Raw genomic sequence first — 24,562 nt, 5'->3', positions numbered from 1 at the left:
AGTTGAAATGTTAAATTTTTCCTCCTTTTATGGTGGTCGGTGTGGGGGTCTCAATTCTACTGTGATCCTAACATCACTTTATCAGGCTTACATGAACTATATAGATTTCCTGTCATTTATTTTTTGATGAACTATGAACTAATCTGTTGCAGGGTTTATATGCTAACTTTTCTTGCATGTCACTGCCATTGAACTTGCATGAAAAGCACTAACTACCTTCTTTCTCTTCTCCCTGATTGGCTCCAAGGCTGCCAGACAGATCAAGGATAGGTATGGTATAAAACCTACATTTTTTATTTAAGTGTCAATATTGAAGCCAGAAATGAAATTCTGAAACCAGTTTTCTTAGAATTCTGTTGATGAAAATAACTATATGTAATAGTTAAGTACAAAATAAAGAAAATGTGCTCTGTATATCATAGAATAACCAGTAAACTTTTTAAGGTCACATTTTAAGTTGTGGAAATTACATATTTCTAAGAGAATTTCATTTCTGGTGTAATACCATAGTTAGCTTTAGTTTTAGAATAGTTCTTAATTAGTTTAGTATTGAAGATTGATCTATTTTGAATAACTTAAAATACATCTTTCTGGGATGCAGTTTTCAATGCTGTTCTTAAATGTAAGTGGATCTTGTTTTCAGAGAGGCCCAGTGCTGCCAAGTGTCTGCAGGAGCTGAGGCTTTTCACTGCTGTCCTGGTTAACCCCTCTGTATTCTCTCTGTCCTTTTCTGGTGCCACCTCTTTGTACTTCTAATGCCACCACTGTCTTGTTTATATACTGTAGGAAAAAAGTCAGGAAAACTGTTAAGTACCTTGGCTTAGAAGGTGTCTTTAATTGGTACTGCTGGGAATAAACAGGACATTTAGCACTTGCTGGAACAATGTCTGAGTGTTCAAGGAGCTGAGGTAATATTTGGAGTGTCACTCACCTGCCTGCTTAGTCACCGAGCATTGTCTGTAGTCTGTAGTCTGTAACTTAAGGATTTTATCTCATGATCATGAGAGTCTCTGATGGGCACAACTCTTCAGTCTCTTCAAGTCTAGATCAGTTTATTCTTCATTAGGTAATTCATAGAAATACTCAGTATGGATTATGTGAAAACCAGTGTCCATTGTTCATTTGGAGAAATTTTCCATTGTGTTTCTTTTGTGGTTATTTGATGATGTGGGAGAGGGGACAAGATTTGCATAATGTCAAAGCATTCTTAGTACAAATGCTAATATGTGGCTCATTATTCTAAGTGCTGGATATAGGGAGATCACTAGGGTTTTGTTGTTCTAAGAGATGGTTCTCAGTGTTTCTAGGCTGGTCTTGAACTCTGGGTGCAAGCATGCTTCCTGCCTCAGGAAGTAGTCCAGACTGTAGGTGCATGCTGTGTGCTCAGTGAAGAGTATGCTTTGTGAGGAATGAGTGAGAGCAAAGCCCATGATAAGGTAGATTCATCTGTGGAGATTAGCCAGAAACAAGCTTCTCACACCCAGGCTAGATTATTACAGTTAACTGGGTGTATTCCATTAGATCTCACTGTGGTTCCTGATTTTCTGATTTAGAAATCAATTCCTGACAAGGTTTTGGACTGTCCAAAGAGTCTTGAGAAACTTGTCAAATCTCTCCTTTATTTCAGGGTTCTGTTTCTGTGCGTCCTCAGCTCCCATCTTTACTCCTGATGACCTCTGTTCAGGTTTGTCTGAATTTAATGTCAGTGCCAGCTTTTATGTCTTCTCTCCTCACTGAATCCTCTGTCCCATCTTTTCCTCTTTCTCAGTCAGCCCCTCGATGTGATCACATCAGTATCCAGGCATCACAGGAGTCGGAGTCCTTGTTTCTTCTGTTTTTTTCAAGCCTACACTGTTTTCTTTGTTTGGCTAGCCATAGAGCATTTGCCCCATGTCTGGAGAGTATTTCTAGGTCTTGGCCTATTTTTTAAAAAACTTGGTTAAATGTGCTCGTCTGTTTTGTGATTATTTTCTTGTGACAGTAATAACAGTAGGAAGAAAAAGTCTTTTAATTTAGCTGTTCCTATCAGAAATAATCTAACAAAGTTAAAGTGAATTAAAACATAGCAAACAGCATGATTTGAGAATATCTTACCAATTTTAGACTTTAGTTTGGATCTTAAGGCTAAAATTTGTCTAAATATATTCAGTTTAAAATAATTTTTATTGTTGTCCATCTGAAATGATTCACATAAGTATTTTTAGTTTTTTCTTTGTTTTTGTTTTTCTGAGACAGGTTTTCTCTGTGTAGCATTGGCTGTCCTGGAACTTGCTCTGTAGACCAGGCTGGAATTGAACTCACAGAGATCCACCTGCCTCTACCTCCCAAGTGCTGGGGTTAAAGGTGTGCCACCACTGTCTGACAATTCATATAAGTTTTTAATTTTTCATTTTGACTAGACTTTTTTTCTACTGCAAGTGACATTTCTACTGCATTTTTGGGGCATTCTTTTTCATTGTGGTTTATGTCAAGGTTTTTTTTGTAGATTTTATAGATTTCAGCATTTCTTATTAAGTAATTAATTCATTGGGTTTAGAAGAACCCAGAGAAGTTGAAACCCATTCACTGATTGAGCATCTACGAACTCTCTCGTCTCAGTGTCATTCTCTAGGACTCTTCAGTGTTATTCAGGACTGTACACAGCAGTACAGGTACGGCTGAGCCCTCATCCAGACTTAACAGTGTAAACAAAAATATTCTTTGAGAGTCAGCAGCCTAGTTCTGGGTGTGAGCAGGATCAGTGTATATTTGGTGTCTGAAGCATTCAGATAGTGGGAGTTGCCTTCCTCATGAACTAAATTAACAATATTATACTTTTTTATTGATGAACTAAATAATTGCTGTGTTTTCATTGTTATATTACAGTGATGACTTTGTTTTTAAATGAAGTAAAATAACTGAATTGAGCAACAGCTTGACATCATCAAATTTGCCATCATTCATCCTGTTGATCTCTTGGTGGCAGATCCAATTGACTAGACCTGGTGTTCCCTTTTTCCAGTAGCTCTGTTAATATCCTCTCTCAGACTGTGTACTAGGAAGAGAACACTGGTGAATAGTACTTCTGTATCTTTCTTTTTTTTTCTCCAAAGATATTACAGGACTGATTGTGCTATTTGTGAAGTTTAATGCAACATGAAAATAATGAAATTTTATGATTGAGTCACAAGTTAATTGAATAAAGGTTTCTTTTCTTTTTGTGTGTGGAAAAAAAGAATGCACTCATTTGGATAGCTGAGGAGAAGCAGATACAAACGGGCACAATTAAGTGGCTTTTCTTTTTCACATCAGCATATGAGTTGCTTTAAATTTTCAGTTTTAACTAAGAACTTTCCCCCATCCTTTTGATACTGTAAGATCTGATTTGGCTTGATTCTTATTTTGTATTTTACTTCACATTATCTGAGTGTTTATTGAACACTTCTTTTTCAATGACCTATAGATCTACTAGGCAGCTTCTCATAGTGTCTTTCCATGTAATTGATGTAGAGAGATGAGAATGATGTCTTGGTAGTATGGAACTCAAGGCTAAGGATCTTTCCTTTGTCATTCATGGTCTGTCATTATCAGGTATTGCAGTGTGTAATGCCAGGTCCTTCTGCCTCTACTGTTTAAGAGCGCATGGTGTAGCAGTAGCTGGGAAAGTGTTTGTAATAGGTTCATTGTTTGGTGAAAATGAGTGAGGCTAGCATTAGGATGTCGGTGAGACTGTATGTAGAGGTTCAGATGAATGGGATCTTGTAAGCAGTATTTATATTAGATATTGCTTATTGTGATATCTATCTGTGAAATTTTATGAAACTGGCTGGAATCTTAGCTTTTGATTCGATTTTCAAAATAAAGCAAATTTCTTTTGGACTGCCTTTGTTACAGTTTCTACAGTCACTAAGTGAGATAATTTTTATCTTAATTTTATAAATTACATAAAATTTGTTACTTTGCATTCATTTGTTTTAAAATGTTTGTCTGTGTTTACTATAGAGTCACAATGGCTTCAGCCTTTCGCCTGTCTTTGAAACCAAAAGTCAGTGAAAACATGACACATTTAATGGTGGATTTCTCTCAGGAAAGACAGATGCTGCAAACTTTGAAGTTTTTGCCAGGTAAATACATTATTACATGGGAACTTTCAAATAAAAAATATTACAAGATTTTTGCATGATGAAATATTTTTGTTAGTGTTGTTTAATTCTATTTTTTGTATTTTTAGTGCTAAATAGTATTTCCATCACCAAGTAATACTGTTAGTTGCTATGTAAAATTATTAGGACAATGGTGATTTGGGGAATTTTTTTATATATTGGCTAGGTTGTTGTTATTATTATTGTTTTAACTTTTATTCTTGTGTCATACATTACATCCTTACCAACACTTTCCCATCTCTCCACTACTCCCAGTTTCTCCCCTGTAGTGATATATCCATCCACCGGCACCTATAGCATTGACCACGTTGATTTGGGCATAGTCACAGGTGCGGACATGACGGGTTGGGTTTAGGTCTGGGGTCAGGACCAGTGGCTGGTTCTCTCTTTTCTGGTCGGGTCACAGAGGGAGCATGGGTGAATCCTTGGAGCTGGAACTTGCGGTAGTCACCCACTTCTTGTGTAAGTGCACAAGAATAAACGTCTCCTCGAATAAACTTCACTTAACCTACACTGAATCTAGCGAATCTTGATTTCCACACAATATCTGTCCCCCTCTGAAAATGGCCTAACAAAATGCAATAAGACTGGGCACAAACCTTCACATCACGACTGGACATTGTGAATAGGAAACACTAATTGCACAAAACCATTCCTTCTCTGAATACAGGTTAGAAAGGCTAGGTAAGTAATCATGATGCTATAAAAAGAGCCCAGTGAGAGTAATATAGGTGAAGGACTAACTTGCAGAAATTACAAGCTGTAGAGGAATACGTAAAAGGAAAGGTGAAAGAAAGGAGTGTAGCTGTGTGGAAGAAAGAACGCTGGTCAGTGGGTGGCTACGTGTGTGTTGGCTTTTCAGGATTCAAATGCTTCCTGACAACACAGATTTGTTTTGTAGTTTTCCACATTATAATGGTACAAAGTGATATACATTCAGCAGAGACCAGAGACCATATTCTTTTTCAAACTTTCACAACTGTGATTTATTGGTTGAGGAGCAGAGTACACAGACATTTCAGTTCTTAATACATGCACCCAATCTCTGAAGAGTCATACATTGTATTCTCGAACCCCAAGAACCACGTGTTGTTTCTCTTTGAACTTATTTCAGTGATATTCCAGCCTCACACGTGTCAAGTTTCCCTAAGACCTCACAAAACACTCAAATGCTTCCAATCCTCACAATTTTATTTATTATCACAATCCTCACTGACTCACAATTTTATGCCACATACAGTACATAATCCTCAAAATGTCCACCTCAAAATGTTCACCTTATCACAATTGTTAGGAAAATGGACAGCCATGACCATCAGAGATCAGAGACAGTTCTGACAGGGCAAGAGCTGAGGAGTGGTTTTTTTTTTTTTTTTTTTTTTTTTTTTTTTTTTTTTTTTTTTTTTTTTTAAGGAAACAGTTCTACTAGAAACACCAGACCAGATATAACTGAAAATACTGCAGACACAAATGCACAACCAAGACTCCAAATTACCACTTAGATGCTTTATGCTGTAGGATCTAAAACTAGCTCCCTCTACCCCCGAGACAGTCACAGCCTCTCCTGATTATTTTCTGGTTGTACCAAAAAAATAACAACCAGCAAATGATTTAACCTCTTAAAAAAATCATTTACACTTAAAAAATGGGATTAGGTGAGATTTCCTCCCACCTTTTAAAAATGTTTCTAGAGCTACTAAAAAACTCGCATTTACAAAATAGTTGATAAAAAATATTCCTCTGGATTGTACACAAAGGGAGGCAGGAACCACTGACAGACATGATGGACAGTTAGTTGGACTTGGCTTCTTTCTCTTCTACCTCAGAGGCTGGACTCTGGTTTTCAGTCTCTCCATTCTCTGCAGGCAGATCTGCAGTCTGCTGGTCAGCCGCTTCAACCTGTTTGCCTTTTGTTTCTCTCTTCCCTTTGGTTTGCACATTTTTGTCTGATGATTTATCCTTTCCCGCGGCCTTTTTTGGCTTGGCGTCCACCTTGGCAGGGGCTCCGCCTTGGCCGCTCCATCAGCCCTGACCTTCTCTTGGGCATCGTGGTTGCGCTGGGAGGGAAGCACGTGCGATGTCGAACCCCATCACGGAACTGCTGCCGGCTGCTACCACACGGAAATGCTCAGAGACCATATTTTGAATTTGGGTCTTTTCCTAGGTTGGCAACATGCAGTGGGATATGCTTTTGTGATGGAGGATAGCAGCAGGAAGCCACAGTTTCCAATGAGCCTTGTAAAGAGCCACTGTGTGCAGTGCAGCATTCTGTGTGGCTAAGCTGTGATCCACTTATGAAATGGACTAGGCTTATGAAATGAATTTTCACATAAGATATTTTCAAGTAATGACTTCACATTTCAAGTAATGTGAAGTCATACCACTGTAAACTGAAGAACTTCTGTACCGTCATTTTACTCACGGGCTCTCCTGGTGTACAACTGATAACAGTAGGTAGGCAAATAATATTTTGATAGTTTTAGAATACCAGATACTTTAAATGGTTTGATCAATTCAAATATGACACTTAGAATTTCCTTGGGAAGAGACTGGATTTAATTTAGTTTTGAAAATTTGAGTTTTAGCATCAGAGTTCTGCTGATTACTAGTTAACTGCAATTTAAAGTTTTACTACTCAAAGGTTCAGTTGTGAGCTTGTGATGTTGCTTAGTGCTAGAACACCTGCCTAGTTTGTATAAGACAACATTGCCAAAGAAAGAAAAAAAATTCCAAATGTTCACAGGTAGGGAGTAGAGGGAGGGACTTTAAATTTCAGGCTGGGAAGTAGATCCTCAGAATTTTTCAAGAATGATGTTTCTAAAACACTTATGAGAAAGAAAAATTTTTTTTAAAAATTGGGTCACATTCCTGATGTGTCTCTATTTACCACCAGTATGACTCTAGAATTTCACCATTTTCATGTAACCATTTCATGTAACATGTAAAGCGTTGATAAAATAATTGCCATCCCAGAGAAAAGAAAAGGAGACTGTAGTAACCTGTCGAGAAGAGCTGTCTTATGCAATTTCTCCACTAATTAGTTACTGGAGAGGAAAATGCATGCCCAGGAAAAGGCAGAGCAGAATGGAGTGTGCTAGCGAGCCGCTCATCCTCATGGCACAGCAGCTTTCTTTGGGAGCCGCCATGCTACTGCTCTGCATCACAAACAGGAAGGGCCCAGACAAGTGTCATAAACACGGTCATGTAGTTGACAGTATTTGGGCATGTTGCCTTCCTAAAATGGCTGTTTGTTTTTATTAAATTCAGTGTTATTCCATTTCTTTTAAGAAATGGATGTATATGTATATACTGTTAAATACTTCTACTTTGGCACTTAACAATATGTGGGAGCTTCTTGTTGATCACTTCAGTCTCACTAATGGCCATATAGTCTGAAATTTTACATTGTATTTATGGACAGAGGACAACTTGCAATAGTTGACCTTTGTCTTATATGTGGCATATACCTTTGACACCTTAGCTTTTCTATCAAATCAGTTTATCGTCATTTTTATTGCCTAACAAAAATTTTATTTTTTATACAATCAATTATATACATCACTCATTTCCTATGTGTCTGTTATATTTTTAATAGATCTTACTTAGATTCACCACTGCATGTTTAAATAAGTATATACACTTTCCTACAGTTTACTGTCTGTCCTGGAACATGCCATGTAGTTCATTCTGGCCTTGAGCTCATAGAGCTTTAACTACCTCTGCATCCTGAGTGCTAGGATTAAAATCATGTGCTATCATGCCCAGCTTACAGTTTGTTTATTATGTTTTGAGAATAGGTGTTATTTCAGAGACCAGTTTTAGGTTCCTAGCAAAACTAAGTAGGATGTGTGGAGCTTTCTAAAAAAAATATGCAAGACACAAAGTTCTTACCCATCAATATTCCACAGCAGATATGGCACACTTGTTATAAGTTACGAACTACAATGATATGTCATTATCGTCCATAGTCTGTAGTTTACATTGAGATTCCCCTTAGTATGACCCTCTCATGCTCTGTATGGCTTGCCTTTTATGGAAGGTACAGAGTTGGAATCTTTTCACTGGGGGCCTTTACAGATTGGCTTCTTTCATCCAGTAATACACATTAACTTTCTTCTGTTTCTTTTCATGGCTTGATGGCTCATTATGTTTTAGCACTCAATAAATAGTCCTAATATACCATAGTTTACTTATATAGTTGCCTACTGAAGGAGGACTGGATTGCTTCTAAGTTTGGGCAATAATGAATATAGCTATAAACATGTATCTGTGCAGATGTAGGTTTCCAGCTCCTTTAGACAGTTTCTGGGTAGTGTGGTGAGATTGTATTTATTTTGGTAGAAAACCTCCTGAGTGTCTTCTAAAGAGTCTGATTTTGCATTTCCCCACCAGCAATGAATAAGTTTCTAATGATCCACATTTTTGCCACCATTGGTATTGTAGTGTCATTTCATGGCAATTGTAATTTGTATCACATGTAAAGTGGCACAGCTGTTCATATACTCAGTCTATGTTGTTTGGTGAGTTATCTGTTAAGGTTTTTTGGCCTTTTTATTTTTTAATTGAGTATTTGTTATTTTGGATACAGGGTCTCACTATGTTGTTCATGCTGTTAACTTACAATCCTCCAACCATGGCCTTCTAAGTACTGGGATTATAAGAATGAACTACCATGCTAGGCTCTAGAGTATTTAATTTAGCAATTCTAGCCTAACACATTTCTTTAATGATCTTTAGTGTTGTATCTAAAAACTGTCACCAAGCGCAAGTCATCTAACTGTTGTCCTGTGATATCTCTAGGAGTTTTATGCTTTCACCATTTTCCATTAGGTCTTTGATCCATGTTGAAGTTTTTTTTTTTTTTTTCCGTGAAAGAATGTAAAGTCTGTGTCTTCTTCTTCCTTCTTCTTCTTCCATGTGAATGTCCAATAACTGCAACATTTGTTGAAAATACTGTTGTTTGTCCATTTTATTGCCATTGTGAAAGATGAGTCAAATCTTTTTCTGGGTCTGTTCCATTAATCTGTCTGTTTTCTTCTTTCATCAGCATTGTGCCCTGAGTTCTGTGGCTTTAAAGGTGTAAGTCAGGAGACTTACGTAACTGCATAGGTATTTCAGGTGATGGAGTGTTTTTCTGGTGCAATTCTGCCTCCTGGATCTGCTGTTTCTGTTGGAGGACTGTTGAAGTCTCTGATTGGCCTAGATCCAGAATAGCACAGACACTGCTCCATCAATACACTGTATACATTTGACATCTATGGCCTCCACAAGAGCTTCCCTCTTTAGAGTCTTTAGCATTGCTTCCTTTGGGACCTCTCTGGACTAGAAAGGAATTATGACTTATTCTCCAAGTTTCTGTAGCTTGCTTTGATAAGGTGTTTATGGATCAGTAATCATGAATGAAAAAACAATCATCGTATCACACAGTATTTTATGTAAATGACATGGTAAACACACTCCCCCAAAATCCTAGCAATAGTAGAAATAAAGAAAAAGGAAGTGAAACCCGTCCAAAGTGCTTTTTAAAATGGAGAAGGGAACAGAACAAGAAGAACCAAAAGAACTGCAAAAACAAAGAGAAATCAGGTGGCCAAGTGGCAATAGAAAACTTGAATTTTGGGGCAATCTAATATTCATTTGAACTTGGTCACCCTCTCCTTTTAGCTTAGAGTTATTTAACTGAGGTACTTACTTTGTTAGTTCTTAGTTGCTTTGTATTTTGACTTTTATATGTGCCTCTGTTGCCTTTTTGAACATATGTATTATTACATACTTGTGCATGTTAGTGTGTATACAGGGACAAGTATGATGTGCAGGTGAACATATCAGAATCCAACTTCAGGTGTCATTCTTCAGGCCTTGACCACCATGATTTTTAAGATAGGGTCTCTCACCAGTGTGGTAATACTTTTTCATCATACATTTTTAGACTGCCAGCCTGCAAAATAATGACATGGAGACTTACTGTTAATTATTAAAGCTTAGCCTTAGGTTAGGCTTATTCCCAATTAGCGCTTACAGCTTAATTAACTTTCTTTTATTAATCTACATTTTGCTACATGGTTCGGTTACCTCTTTTCTGTACAGTTTGTCCGACTTGTTTTGCATCTCGATGGTGTCTCTTCTTCCCAGTGTCCTCTCCCACCCCAAAGTCCCACCTAATTTCTCCTGCCTAGGTATTGGCCATTTAGCTCTTCATTAAACCAATCAGGAGATGCCTTAGGCAGAGACACCATTATAGTGTAAATAAATATTCTGCAACACACCAGCCTGGAACTAAAATTGATTAGAATAGACTAGTTGGTTATGAAACTCCAAGGATTCACTTGTTTCTGCCTCCCCAGGGCTGAGTATGTAAGTGTACTAGTACAGTGCCTGGCTTTTGTACATCAGTTCTAGGCATCGAACTTGGGTCCTTATGACTTTACTGACTGAGATATCTTCCTCAGCACTGCTGTAATTATGAAAAGTAGTACTTTGTTTTTATAATAGCTTTATATTTATGGAAAATTTGGCAAATAGTAGAGTTAAAGTTTTGAAATCTATTTCTTCCTCCACAGTTTCCCCCATAATTATCATCTTGAATGAATAAGGTCCATTTGACACAGTCAATGGACCAATGTGTGATGGTTTATTTTGTGTGTGGAGGGGGGTATCTTTTGTTTTTGTCGTTGTTGTTATTTTTAAGTCAGGAACTCACTATGTAGCCCTGGCTGTTGTGGAGCTATGTAGAGCAGGCTGGCCTCTACCTCAAGAGATTTGGATGCCTTTGCCTCATGCCACCATACCTGGGTTGACAGTTTATTCCTAGCTGGTATCTATAGTTTGTATTGGGGTTCTCTGCTGACACTGCACAGTTTTCTGGGCTTTAATGGGGGCTATTTGTTGTTATATTTCCAAGCAGAATTTCCACAAGGAATAAGTTCACATTGTTAAGTTCTCTTTGCTCCACTTACTCATCGCTTATATCCCACAGGGATTCTATGGCCTCTTGTTTAGTTTAGATTTTCCTCCCTTTGGTTATTTCTTCTGAAAAGAACATTTTGGTCTTGTTTAGTTTATCTATGTCTCATTTTATTTTCTTGTCCTGCTGGGTTTAGATAGAACTTAGAGTAAAATGTTGAGTTGTAATGATAGAAGGGAAGATCTTCATCCTAGTTTTGCAGTCTAGGGGTAAGGTGTTGTGTTTCTCTCCATTAAGTGTGATGCTAACTCTAGGCTTTTTTGAAGATTCCTTTTTACCCCCTAGTTTTGTTGTAGTTTGCTTGCCTGATTTGAGAATCCTCTATCCTCAGCTTCCCAAGAACTGGCATTACAGGTATCCACCATTGTGAACAACTTGGAAAATATTTTTAATTGTATGTGTATGAGTGTTTTGCCTACACATATGTATATGCACTATGTGTGTGTGTGGTACCCTCAGAGGCCAGAAAAGAGATTCCCTTGGGACTGGAGTAACAGACAGTTGAGAGCAACCATTTGGGGCCTAGGAATAGAACCTAGGTCATCTTCAAGAGCAATAACTGTCTTAACCACAGAGCCATCTCTCCAGCTCCCTGAAAATATTCTTTTTTAGTAAAGTTTCTTAACTGTTCCTACTTTCTTAAAAGTTCTTGTCATGAATATTGCATATTATCATTATAATTCACATCTATTCTTATTATCATATCTTTATTAATGTTATTGAATATATTCATCTATTTCAGTTGTTGATCTAGCTTTGCACACCAGGAAGAATTTTTGTTTTTGAAATAGAGACTCATTCTGTAGCCTTGTCTGCTCCTAGAACTCACTGTGTAGACGAGGCTGACCTCAGACTCTTAGAGATCTGGCTGTCTCTGCCTCCCCAGTGCTGGGATTACAGGCATGTACCACCATGCCCAAGAGGAGTAAACATTTTTAATTCTCTTTTTAATCAACATGATTTTACATATGATATCTTTATAGTACATGCAGAGTTTCAGACAGTTAAGACACATATGTGTTGCAAGACTATAAAATCTCTTTTATGGAAAATAAATTGATTTACAGTCATACATCTTAATTGTAACTCATTGAGTCCATTTATTTTTAATATATCATGAAACTCTCTGGAGAAACAGTTGAAAACTTACAAGTATTTTTGAAGAATGAGGAATTCAGTTTTGTTTAATATGTTAAATTTTTTAAGGTTTTTGAAATTTGATGGACATATATCAATTACCTGTGTTTATGGAGCATAGTGTGATATTTTGATATACAATCAAAGCAAAAATCCATAGTCAAATTATTCATGATCACATCTTTACCGCAAACATTTGTGTTGGGAATGTTAAAAATGTAACTGTTTATATGACAAATTATTGTCAACTATTCAATTGTAATCATCTTCCTCTGCTTTGGAATATCAGAATCTATTCCTGTTATTTAACTTAATATATTTGCTCATACCTGGTAACCAACTGTTCTCTATTTGCCCACTCCCTATAAACAAGATCTTAAAAATGCACTGCTAATAGACTTTATAATTAATTCAACCATTATATTCAAAGCTTGTCAATACTGATTTAATTTGTATCAACATTTAAAATAATAGATTTAAAATATGTTTAGAAGTAACAAGTCATTTCAATTATTCTCTCTCTCTCTCTCTCTCTCTCTCTCTCTCTCTCTCTCTCTCACTCTCTCTCTCTCTCTCTAGCTTTTCGACAGGGTTTCTCTGTGTAGCTTTGGAGCCTATCCTGGCACTCACTCTGTAGACTAGGCTGGCCTCAAACCCACAGATATCTGCCTGTCTCTGCCTCCTGAGTACTGGGATTAAAGGCATGTGCCACCAACGCCCTGCACATTTTCAATTATTTTTAGCATGGACAGATGTTTGGAATTTACCTGTTGCCACTTAAGATTTGAATAAACCTATAGTATATGGGAAGGCTTTGGAATGCAAACTTTTATAGTCTGGCAATAGAAGAGACTTTGAAAATATTTAATTTGAACTTGTAGGTTATCCTTTCTCTTAGTCTAAGTCACTTTTGAATATATAAAAAAGGAAATAGCAAAGGTTGAATGCTGAGCATAAATACTTGATTGGTATTATAATATGTGAGGACTCATATTCCCTGCCCCCCTTTTCTTCTCTACAGTCCCAAAAGCTCCAGAAATAGATCCAGTAGAGTGTTTGGTGGCTGACAACTCTGTAACTGTAGCCTGGAGAATGCCTGAAGAAGATAATAAGATTGACCATTTCGTTATGGAATACAGGAAAACAAACTTTGATGGACTTCCACGAGTGAAGGATGAGCGATGCTGGGAAATGATTGATAACATTAAGGGTAGTGAATATACGTTATCAGGTAACCTGACAGCATCTCATAAATCTAATCCTTAGAAAATAAGTGTAATTAAGGAAAATATTTTATTTTAAATGATAAAATAAAGTACTATTAGCCAAACTGATTTTAAAATGTTTATTATGTGAATGAATTTCTGTTAAAATATCAGATATTACTTAATATCTGCAATCTGCTAAAATAATGTATACAAAGAAAATATAAAAGAATGTTCTGGAAACAGTATTTCAAAGTAATCTATTTTTCCATTTTGTTTGCTTTTTGCTTTTTAGACAGACTCACTGTGTAGCACTGGCTGGCCTGGACCTCACTATACACCAGAGCAATCTTGAACTGTGCTTCCTGAGTTCTAGGATTAGGGCATATAATACATGCCCAGCTGATCTTTAATTTTAATTTTAAGTTTTTGACCAAGTAATTACTTATTTTACGTAAACCTCCACATTTTAGAGATACTGTGAACACCATTGTTTTCACCGACACAGAATTGATTACCTCCATTTTTACATAGAATGGGACTTGGCTAAGATTTTTTTGTTGGCCTTTTGAATTCTTTTTAAAAGGTGTCTTAGTATAGTTAGGGCTTTTGATGCTTTAAATGACAAAATATTAGCTGAGCTTTTCAGTGTTTCCCATGCAGAGTGGGATACATTAAGAGCTGTCCTGTTGAGTACTAGCTCCTTCCCAGGAGCTGGTGTTCTGCTCAGGAGACATAACAGCGCACCACAGTTAATCAACACACCTGAATGGTTGGGAGCAGTTTTTGTAATTTTTACTTTAGCAAACAGAGATCAGTCATGTTGTGAAAGGTCTTATAGCTAGTAATATTTGGACTCAGATTTTAGTCTGAGTTTAACTACACAGGTTTAACTACGCAGGTCATGTTAATCTCTGTGTTTTATTTCCTTTCATTTTGCATGTAAAACCAAGTCCTTCATACAAATATAAAAATTCCTTAGGGGTATTTACTTTCAAGAAAATTGATGAATATGCTATTGTAAATTGTGACATCTCTCCTTGAATGAAATACTATAGGTTTTTTATTGTTGTTGCTGCTGTTGCTCTCTCTGTCACTGGTTTGTTGTGATTTTTTTTTCATCCTTTGGAGATAGGTTTTTGCTTTGTAGCCCTTGTTAAACTGGAATGAATGATCCTCTTATGTTGCCTTTATAAATGCTGGTATTCAGGTGTGTGCCAGTATACCAGCACAATGCCACTGCTTTTTTTAAATTAATTTTATTTAATCCTATTTTACATACCAATCCCAGTTCCCTCTCCCTCCCCTCCTCCATTTCCCCCACCCTCTCCTCCTCCTACCCCCATCCACTCTTCAGGGAGGGTGAGGCCTCCCACTGGGGATCATCAAAGTCTGTCACATCCTTTGGGGCAGGACCTAGGCCCTCTCCTAGGCTGAGAGAGTATCCCTCCATAGGGAATGGGTTCCCAAAGTTCGTGCACTAGGGATCAATATTGGTTCCACTGCCAGAAGCCCACTAGACTGCCCAAGCTCCCCAACTGACACCCACGTTCAGGAGGCCTGGTTTGGTCTTATGCAGGTTCTCCAACTGTCAGTCTGGAGTCCGTGACCTCCCACTTGCTCAAGTCAGCCGTTTTGTGGGTTCCCCAGCATGGTCTTGACCCCTTCTTCTCTACAACTGGATTGAGTCTGAAAGGGTCCTGTTTTAGTTATCACTATGTTGAAAACATTGTTAATTGTATAATTTATCTATTTTGAAGAAAGTATTAGGTAAGTCATTATTCTTATTTTCAGACATTATCATCTATTTAACAGAAACCTATACTCTCTCAAGGAAAGAGATTTCTATGGAGGAAAAAATGTCTGATGATGCATACTCACTTTTGGGAAGGAATTCTTTACTTTTTATGACATAAAAACTTTCATTTTTTTAGGCTTAAAATTTGATTCCAAGTATATGAATTTCAGAGTGCGAGCTTGCAACAAAGCTGTGGCTGGAGAATACTCTGATCCAGTGACTCTGGAGACCAAAGGTAAGGCTGGTAGCCATTGTACAGAAGCAGGCAGAACTTGGCATCAGAGGTTATTCGAGACTTTGTCAGGGTCATTTTGAGTTTGGTTGGATTCCTTCCTGCCACCTACCTCTGGCTTTTCCAATGTAGAAATTACAAGGCAGGGAAAATAGGACTATAGCAGTAGAGGTTTTTTACTAGATTTTTCCCTTATAAATATATTCATGTGGGTAAAATAGACTGAGATGATAGTATTGTCTTTCAAAATTACTTTCATTCAGTTCATTTTTATTTATTTGGTTTCTTCTGAACTTTAAATTACATTTTATTTATTTTGTGTGCATATGTGTATGGAGGGTGTCATAACATGCATAGCATCATGCATGGTGAAAGGAAAACTTGTGGGAGTCACTTATCTCCACTGTGTGGATCCCAGGGATCAAACTCACAAGGGCCTTTGCCTACTAAGCCATCGCACTGTCCTGAGGTGATGCTCTTATATTTGCCTCTGGGTGTTTAGTTCACACTTTGAGTTAGTGTAAATACATAAGCATTACTGAAATTGTAATTTTCAGAGAATTAATTATGAATTAGCAACAAAGAAATTCCCTCTATTTTCCCCAAATTTTCTTATAGTTATTACCATCTCTACAGTTCATTAATAATTACACAGCACACACAATTATGTCACAGTATATATTGTTATTAAGCTCATCTTGAGATATTACTGGTATCCATAGTACACATGAAGAAAGGAGAGTTGAAATATGTAATATCTACCACAGTCCCTAGATCTGCCCTCTATGGGTATGAGAATCTATTCTGGATTGTAGGCCATCCTTTATTATAAGCTTCTAATCCAAGTTCTGGTCTCTCAGAGAAGTTGAGATTTATGAATGTCCCCTTTTGTAACACTGAAGAACGTCTAGGTATTTGCCAATTTGAAAGCCATTCTTCTAGATTTCCCCCACTTTTGAGGTGATAATTGCCTGAGTTTACTTCCTGAATTAGACTCTACATTGTAATCAGTACTTGAGATTTGGAGCATCCCACTGACTTCTAGTTTATTTATGATATGTGTGAATAGATATACTTATTAGAAATTTGTTATAATCTAGATAATAAACATGTGCCACAATAAAAATAAGTCCTATAACTTGACCCCAGACACTGTGCATGGTAGGCAAGTGCTTGAACCTTCAGGACCTGTTAAGTGTTTGATGATACAAACCCAGAGTAATGTTTGTGGCATAAAGACCTAGAAAAATTCTCATTTGAAGTCATTTGAATTAGCAAATAATTTTACTTGAGAATTAAATGTAGCTTAGTGAAGAAATGTAATTGCCTTGAATTATCATCAAACCAAGATACTGTTTTTCAAAAGGTTTTTATATTTTAAAGCCTTGTCAAATTTCCAGGCAGATAATCTTTTCTATGTGACTTGGACTACTTTTGGCCCTTGTCAAGAAAGATTTCATTGCTGTAATTATTTTGCCTAAAGAGCATCAGATCTTTGGGTTTGTTGGTGTTCCTTTCCATTGTCTCTTTACAGTTGGGGAACAAGCTTGGACCTAACTGTGACAAGCTGTAAATTCTATGAAAATTAAGTTGGAAAATAACCAGTTGGCTTACCATTTCCCAGGAGTCTGACAGCTGCTCCTTTAGCAGTGTCTGGGTTTTACTAAGCAGACTCTTGGGTTTATAAGAGAGGCCAAGCTGATTCTGGCCTCAGGGGTTTAATGGAAGTAACTCCCTAAGTTTGGCCTAGATTGAAATACAACCCTGTATTTGTGATTCCATAAAGCAGTTGACTTTGGAAATGTCTTAGGGTATCTACCTATTAAAGAATTCTATCTTCTTTTTACTGAAAAGCTGCATTATACTTCCTGTTTACTTCTGCATAAATACAGCTTCTGAAAGTGATAGACTTCCTTGTGTAGTATGACATTTAGTAGAGCTCTGAAGCCAGTAGATTTTTATTCAGATGTTTCATAAGTGAAACAATGAACAATGACTATGATGCATGTTGGAACCAAATTGCTTTTGCCAGAATCAGGAATGAAAGGATACTTCATCCACTGGGTAATTATTGGGCTCTGTGTGCTTATCTTGTTTGGTGATGCATATTCCACAGCTCAAAAAGCCTTAGTCAATTTTCACTAATATTTGTAAGCAAATGGTGTGTTGTAAAAGAATATTTGTTTAATCTATAATTACCAAAAAATTGAACTTTTAACAGGAGATATAGCAGAAGCAGGTTAATTTGTAACTATGTAGGTGATCCCTTCTAAGTTTGAGAATTGCATCACAAAATAGAAGGAACAGCATTGTACAACTGTTGAATCACTCATTTTAATGATTTTTTTCTCAGTTTCTAGAAAGGGAAGCTAATGTCATGCTTAGCTTACCAATTTCCTCAATAATCACTCCCAAATATTTTGAACAGTACATATAGTTTCCTAAAACATCAAATAATCTGAAAAGTATAATTTGTTTGCCTTACTTTCATTAAGTGGGTGCTTTTACTCTGTCAAACAACACATGTGTCTCAGTTCCTTTGCTTATGTCACCGTGACCCTAATTTATTCATGTTTATCTCAGTTTAGAACTAATGGGAGTTTAAGTGTGAAATTGTTAATATATTAAAGGTTCAGAGAATACTTGTGTTGTTTTTACATTATTTTATATACTATATTGTCTTTTCTTCCTCCATACTTGTACCAATTCACCTTTTCATTTTGTCTATAAACAGTCAACTGAAAATCAGCTGATAATTCTAACTACAAAAAATTTTGATTACTGTGTGCTGAGGGAGAGTTCTATAGAAGCAGAGATACCATTAGCAATGCAAGTGTACTGTACTTGGTTAGTGTATGGGATATGTAGAAAAAATAATTGGAAATAGGTGGGAGTTGTAAACTACAAACTAAGCATTGACACTTTTTTGTGTGATGGTTAGGAATTGGAACTTTTTTCTCTATACACAGAGTTTGTTCAGTTGAGTAAGAAATAATATGGCAGGTGTGTTTCAGACAGTGGAGACATCTTACATTTGTTAAACACTTTCTTGGGCAGCACTTAACTTCAGTTTAGATAACTCATCATCACATTTGAACTTGAAAGTTGAAGATTCCTGTGTAGAGTGGGATCCTACTGGAGGAAAAGGCCAAGAAAGTAAAATTAAAGGAAAAGAGAATAAGGGCAGGTAAGTCAGTTCATTAAATCTGTTATATGGATATGTGCTTACACATTGATTCATCTCTGGCCATAACTGATACTGAAATTCTTATTTTATGAACAGGTGTTTGTATGTTGATTCTTATTTGACAATACCTCATAATTTTAATGTTTATTCTGCATAGTAATGTATGTTAGTAACTCAAAGGTGAAGAATACACTATCAAAACTTGAATTGGTGCTTAACATTTTTATACCTCTTTCTTAATTTCTTTCATAATTGTGTCATAATTTTTATCTCAGCAATCTTTTTTAATGTTATAGATACATCAGTCTGAACTAGTTGAAAGAGAAGTTTCTTGACCTCTGTCTAGGCTTATAGGTCATCTGTGTTACTTGAAAGAGACCTGCAGTAAATGACAACTTTGGGCATTTCCACCCCAAGCTTTGCTGCTGAACTCAGGAGGAGGCTTGAGGACCTTTGTTATTATTATAACTTTCCTAGATGAATTAGAGTATGGAAATTGTAAAGGTTTGCTCAGACTGATGGTTAACGTCTGTGCATTAGAACAATGAATCAAAAACCGAGCAGCAAGCAATCAGTTCTATTGTAAGATGTTAAATTTAAGTTGTAAAGTAGTGTCTTAACAGTTGCCTGTTTTTATCTGACAGTGCCCATGTTACTTCTCTGAAGAAACACACAAGGTGATGATCTGTGTCTGTCTAGTTCTAGGACTTAGTATCTAGCTTGGCTGAGTAATTTCTTTTAACCAATAAGCAGACGCCATTGCAGCAGTCTTCATAAGTTAAAATGCTGCTTTGTGTAGACTGCCTGTATTGGTAGCTTGTGTTTTGAATTTACAGCATTGTAGTGTACTGCATTCTTTGAGTTACATTGTATATGATAACAACATATGCTCTGCTCTAATAGGCTATTTCTCATTTGATTTTTACCCTGCTTTTACTTATACTTGGCATCTTTCTCATTTCACTGTATTCGATAACATTATTGATTACTTTTATATGTATTTGATGAGACAGGCTTGGATTGTTCTATACTAATTATGTAATTCCAAAGTATCCAATTAAAAATAATGAGCATCATTGATAAAATGATTAAGACAATGCCAAAAATAGGGATCATTGCAGATTGTGCAAGTAAGAAGATGCTTATGTGAAGATATCATGTATCTTCAGCAAATCCCCACATGTCCTCTCTTCTCAGTTTTCTCTTCTTTTGGTTCATGTGCTCTACACTGGTGAAGGTGATTGCATTTGTGTTGTAAAATGCTGTTGAATTTGATAGACTGCATAACATTTTATTTGACAGCTAGAAAAATTGTGGACTGTATTTGGCATTTCAGGCTATATTATTATCTTTCTCCTTTTTCCTATTAAGGGTATTATGTATTTTGGCTATTTATGGACTGTTATATTAGTATCCCTTATCTGAAATATTTGAGACTCAAAGTATTTTAGACTTTGAAATATTTGTACATATAAATGAGCTATCAAAAGGTTGGGACCCAATTCTGAACTCAAATTTTGTTTCATATGCACCTTATATTCATAGCCCAAAAGTAATTTGTACATGTTTTAGTGTACCAGAGTTCTGACTGTGACTTGCTACAGGTTAGGTATGGCATTTCCTGCTCATGGCATTGTATCACTGCTCAAAGCTTTCAGTATTGAAATATTTCAGGTTTTGGGTTAGGGCTGCATAACATGTATATATTTATCTTTTTCATAGATACTTGTTTGTTGTAGAACATATAGTAGATATTATGTGGTTTATAGGGGTCCACTGTCCTTGCTTTCAAAAAACTTAGTCTATGTCATATATATATATATATATATATATATATATATATATATATATATATATATATGAAACAATGATGCAAGGTAGTCAGTGTATATAGTGATGAACTAGAAGAAAGCTGTTGAGAGCTGCCGGATGTTTAGGTGGTCAGTTAGAACTGTGTGCCAAACAGTTACACCAGACAAGTCTTTCCTGACTTGCTATGATAGTGTAAGAAAGGTTACAAAGTTAAGGGTGGTCACTCACCCTGTGTTCTGTTTTCTCCAGTTGAATGGCACCCAGGGAAGGCCAGGTGAGTTAACATAGGTTATAGGTGGGATCTTGTCACTGGCAGAAAGCCCTGAAAAAAAGGTTTGTGTTGGTTATGGAGTAGAGTATTAATGAAGTAGGGGATAAGTGACAAAAACTGGCTCCCCCCATACACACACTTTAAAAAATGTCTTTACATGGGCAGCTCTTCCATAGAAACAGGTCTCTAAATAAACTGAGTAAGCTAAGAATACTGATTGGTCTCTGAGCATTATTTTAGCTAAGGGATCTGAGTCTCCAGAGAAACTGCTGTGGAACTTGGTATTCTCCACTTTTGGTATGAGCAGGCCTGCCCACTCTGCTGTCTAACACCAAGACTCCTTACTCAAGCCTCCTGGAAGCCTGCCTAGTATAGCCTTTATAGTTGTCTATAATTCAGTGTGAAATGTCACATAGGGTTTTGGTCAGGATCTAGAGTCTATGAAATTAGCATAGGAGGGTCTGGAAGACCTTCATTCAAGAAGTGGTAATTAGACTGATTCTTCCAGAAGTGGAAGAATATGTGGTGCATCATCTTACAGTGAGGGGAACAAGAAGTACAATAGACAAATGGAATCTAAAAATTAAAGAACACTTTGGCTGGTCCATTTAGTTGTATAGGACTCTAAGAGTGACAAGGCTAAAAAGGCAGATTGGGACCACAGTGTGAGCCTACAAAACTAAATTGTTTATAGACAGTATGAAAAAAATGATTATTTTAAAGTAGGGGGACCCATTATGTTTATCTTACAGTAGGGAACAAGCTGAATTGAGTGGCAAATCGTTTGGAAAGCAGGTAAAATAATTTGCCCTAGAGGCTCCTCAAGTATTTAATCCAGATAAGTAGTCAAGGTACCTATAAGATGGACAGAGGACAGTTTTGTACACCAGGTGATGGCTCTTGTCCTTGCAAGAATGTACTGCAGAGTTGGGGGGGCTGCGGTATTACAGTGGAAACATTTTCTTTATTTAACCTACTTCTGAAGGTAAACTGTCACCTCAGCAGTTATCTCTCCTTCTGTTTTTCATGCTTCCTTGTATCTCTTTATTACTGGTAAGTCACATTGATTTTAATTTTGTTTCTCTGTTTTTTTAGATGAGCCCTTAATATATTTTGAAGCCAGACTCAGTAATATATTTTGAAGCCAGACTCAGTAAAATGTTTCTTCTTCTTTCTACCGTTACTATCCTCTAAATGGTTTATTACTGTACCTGGAAAATAGTTTCCAAAATGAGCTTCTTCTCAGCAGACAGTTGGACCCAACAGTGGAGGGGTAAATGAATTTTGGGTCATTTGGAAAGATGTCCTGATTGATTCTGATTCTCTTGTGCCTTCTCAATTGATGCTCAACATTGTGTTATAAAAATATTCTAAAGACCCATATTTTTTCTAGCTTAATATTGAAAGAGCATAGTTGGCCCTGTACAATAATACCCTATTTTAGTAAAGATATTGCATATCTCCTGTGTGCTGAAGACAGCAAGAAGATGTGGTTTTCTAAGCTACTTCAGTCACCATAGCAACCATGTATTGAAGGCACCACACATTAGGTTGTGTATGCATTGCCTTTTTGTTGTCATCTTTTAGTCCATGCCTGTTGTTAAGGGAAGAATTTTCTTACTTACTTTTTCAATGACTTCTTTCCCTGCCCTCCTGCACCACTGTGATAATTTGCTTTCTAAGAGTTCTTCAAATGGGCCTGGTGTGTGCAGCTCAGTTGCAGAGTGCTTCTGTAATGTTTGCATGTCTGTGATCCTTCGCCCAGCACCAGAACAGGAAGAAAACATTGACCAATTGTTATAGTTGTGCCTACATCATAGAATCCTGGCTTGCTGCTTTTAATTCTTGCTCACCCTTAATCACACATTTACTGTAACTTCTTCCTCATTGCCTTTCATTGATCATTGCTTGGCTACTCACAGCAAGATATTTTGTACTTTTTTTCTGCATTTCTCAGTTGAGAAGCAGTCACACTCATGACTGTGGCATGCTGGCCTCCCCAAGAGGACTGGGGCCCAGAGTGCAGCTAGATGTAGTGGAGGCTGCTATTCCAAAGCAGAATCCAAGCCTTCTTTAGTTTCCAAATGTACTTTCTACAAGTATACTTACTAGTTAAAACTGTGTTTATTGTATGTAAATATCAATATATGAAACTAAAGTAGCTTGCAAAGAGGAAGGTTAATGTGCAATAACTTTAGCAGCTGAATTAGATAATCTTTTTTTCCCTTTTTTAATTTAAATTAGAAACAAGCGTGTTTTACATGCCAATCCCACTTCCCTCTCCTCCTCTTCCTCCCCTGTCCCCCACCCCCTTTCTCCTCCCCAGGGAGGGTGAGGCCTTCCATGGGGAATCTTCAAAGTCTGTCATATCATTTGGAGCAGGGCCTAGACCCTCCCACATGTGTCTAGGGTGAGAGAGTATCCCTCTATGTGGAGAGGGCTCCCAAAGTCCATTCGTGCACTAGGGATAAATACTGATCCACTGCCAGAGGCCCCATAGATTGTCCAGACCTCCTAACTGACACCCACGTTCAGGGGGCCTGGGTTGGTCCTATACTGGTTCCCCAGCTATCAGTCTGTGTTCCATGAGCTCCCCCTTGTTCAGGTCAACTGTTTCTGTAGGTTTCCCCAGCATGGTCTTGACCTCTTTGCTCATCACTCCTCCCTCTCTACAACTGGATTCCAGGAGTTCAGCTGGTAGTCTGGTGATCTATCCTGAATGCCCAGTCATTTTTCCTACTGGAAAAGCTTGTTTTAGATACCAGCTTCAAATGAATATTCACCAAGTACTTTTGAGTCACACAGAATATTGCATAGATGCTTCAGAGATTTTAAATTTTTGTTAGAATTTATGAGTGATGTTAGGCCAATCTTATTTTTATTTTTAACCCTGTTCCTTTTCAGGCTTCCCAAACTTGCACCTAAAACAGTGCTTTCCATTACTTCTAAAGTAACAGAATGGCTTCTTCAAATGAAATAGCCCCAGAATCTAATCTAAAAAGAGAGGTATTGCTGGTTTCAGCGCAGATTCTCTGGCATTGTGGGTTCCCTTGAGTTCAGGACATGTCTTGAAAACTACTAGCCTCAGGCAGCTTTGTCCTCCCCACCACAGGACAATGGGAAGGAGGATATCTGTCTGTCTGTCTATCCACTTTTTGTTTTCAATTTTAGAAAAACAAGTGTTGTCTTTCGGTTCAAGATACAATATTTGAAAACACAGAGTGTTTATAATCAGGTTTTTAACTTTCCTCAGCAGTTTACATAAAAAGAATAAAAAAGGAGAGTGTGATACAGAATTTACTTATTTGACAGTGTTTACAAGATTTTGTATTCTTACTAATTAATGACTCTTAAGAGCATTGCATCATAAGTACCATTTTAGTAAATTTGGTCAGGCGCAATTTTTTATACTAATTTGTATCATAATTATATTTGGTAATTCATTATTTACTAATATTTTAGCCTTCTTGAAGAAGTTTAAAAAATACATTTGTTCAAAATAATGTTTTTCTCCATTTTCACTTTCCCTCCAACATTTTCAGACAGACTCCGCATGTAGCTCATCCTGGTTTCAACCTGTTTTTGGACTATCCTCAAACTTGCAATCCTCCTGCCTCAGCCCCTTGAATGCTAAGACTACTGGCATATGCAGCCACAGTCAGGGATTTTATTTCTTTCAATCCTCTATTTTGGAGAACTTCTTAGACGCACTTGTAGGTTTTTTTCTCCCACTCAGGTCCTTTTTGTTCTTCCCATCCCTACTTCGTGCTCCAGCAAGTTTCATAGAGTTTTCATTTGTATGCAATTTTATTTG

General features: G+C 37.0%; 1 protein-coding gene across 2 annotated transcripts in view; it reads left to right on the top strand.

Moving 5' to 3' along the window:
* LOC100766469 (FSD1-like protein) overlaps positions 1–24,562 on the top strand; it is a 63,928-nt gene that overhangs the window by 24,464 nt on the left and 14,902 nt on the right. The window contains exons 5-9 of one of the 2 annotated variants that reach the window (XM_027403077.2): positions 248–270; positions 3,982–4,103; positions 13,265–13,474; positions 15,383–15,481; positions 18,536–18,665. In XM_027403077.2, coding sequence (XP_027258878.1) covers positions 248–270; positions 3,982–4,103; positions 13,265–13,474; positions 15,383–15,481; positions 18,536–18,665 — 584 coding nt within the window. The remainder of the gene's footprint in view (positions 1–247; positions 271–3,981; positions 4,104–13,264; positions 13,475–15,382; positions 15,482–18,535; positions 18,666–24,562) is intronic. The other variant, XM_035439876.1, reaches the window with a different exon arrangement.

The sequence above is a fragment of the Cricetulus griseus genome, chromosome 2, assembly GCF_003668045.3.
Source record: "Cricetulus griseus strain 17A/GY chromosome 2, alternate assembly CriGri-PICRH-1.0, whole genome shotgun sequence".
NCBI classification, from domain to species: Eukaryota; Metazoa; Chordata; class Mammalia; order Rodentia; family Cricetidae; genus Cricetulus; species Cricetulus griseus.
This window is presented reverse-complemented; position numbering and strand designations above follow the sequence as displayed.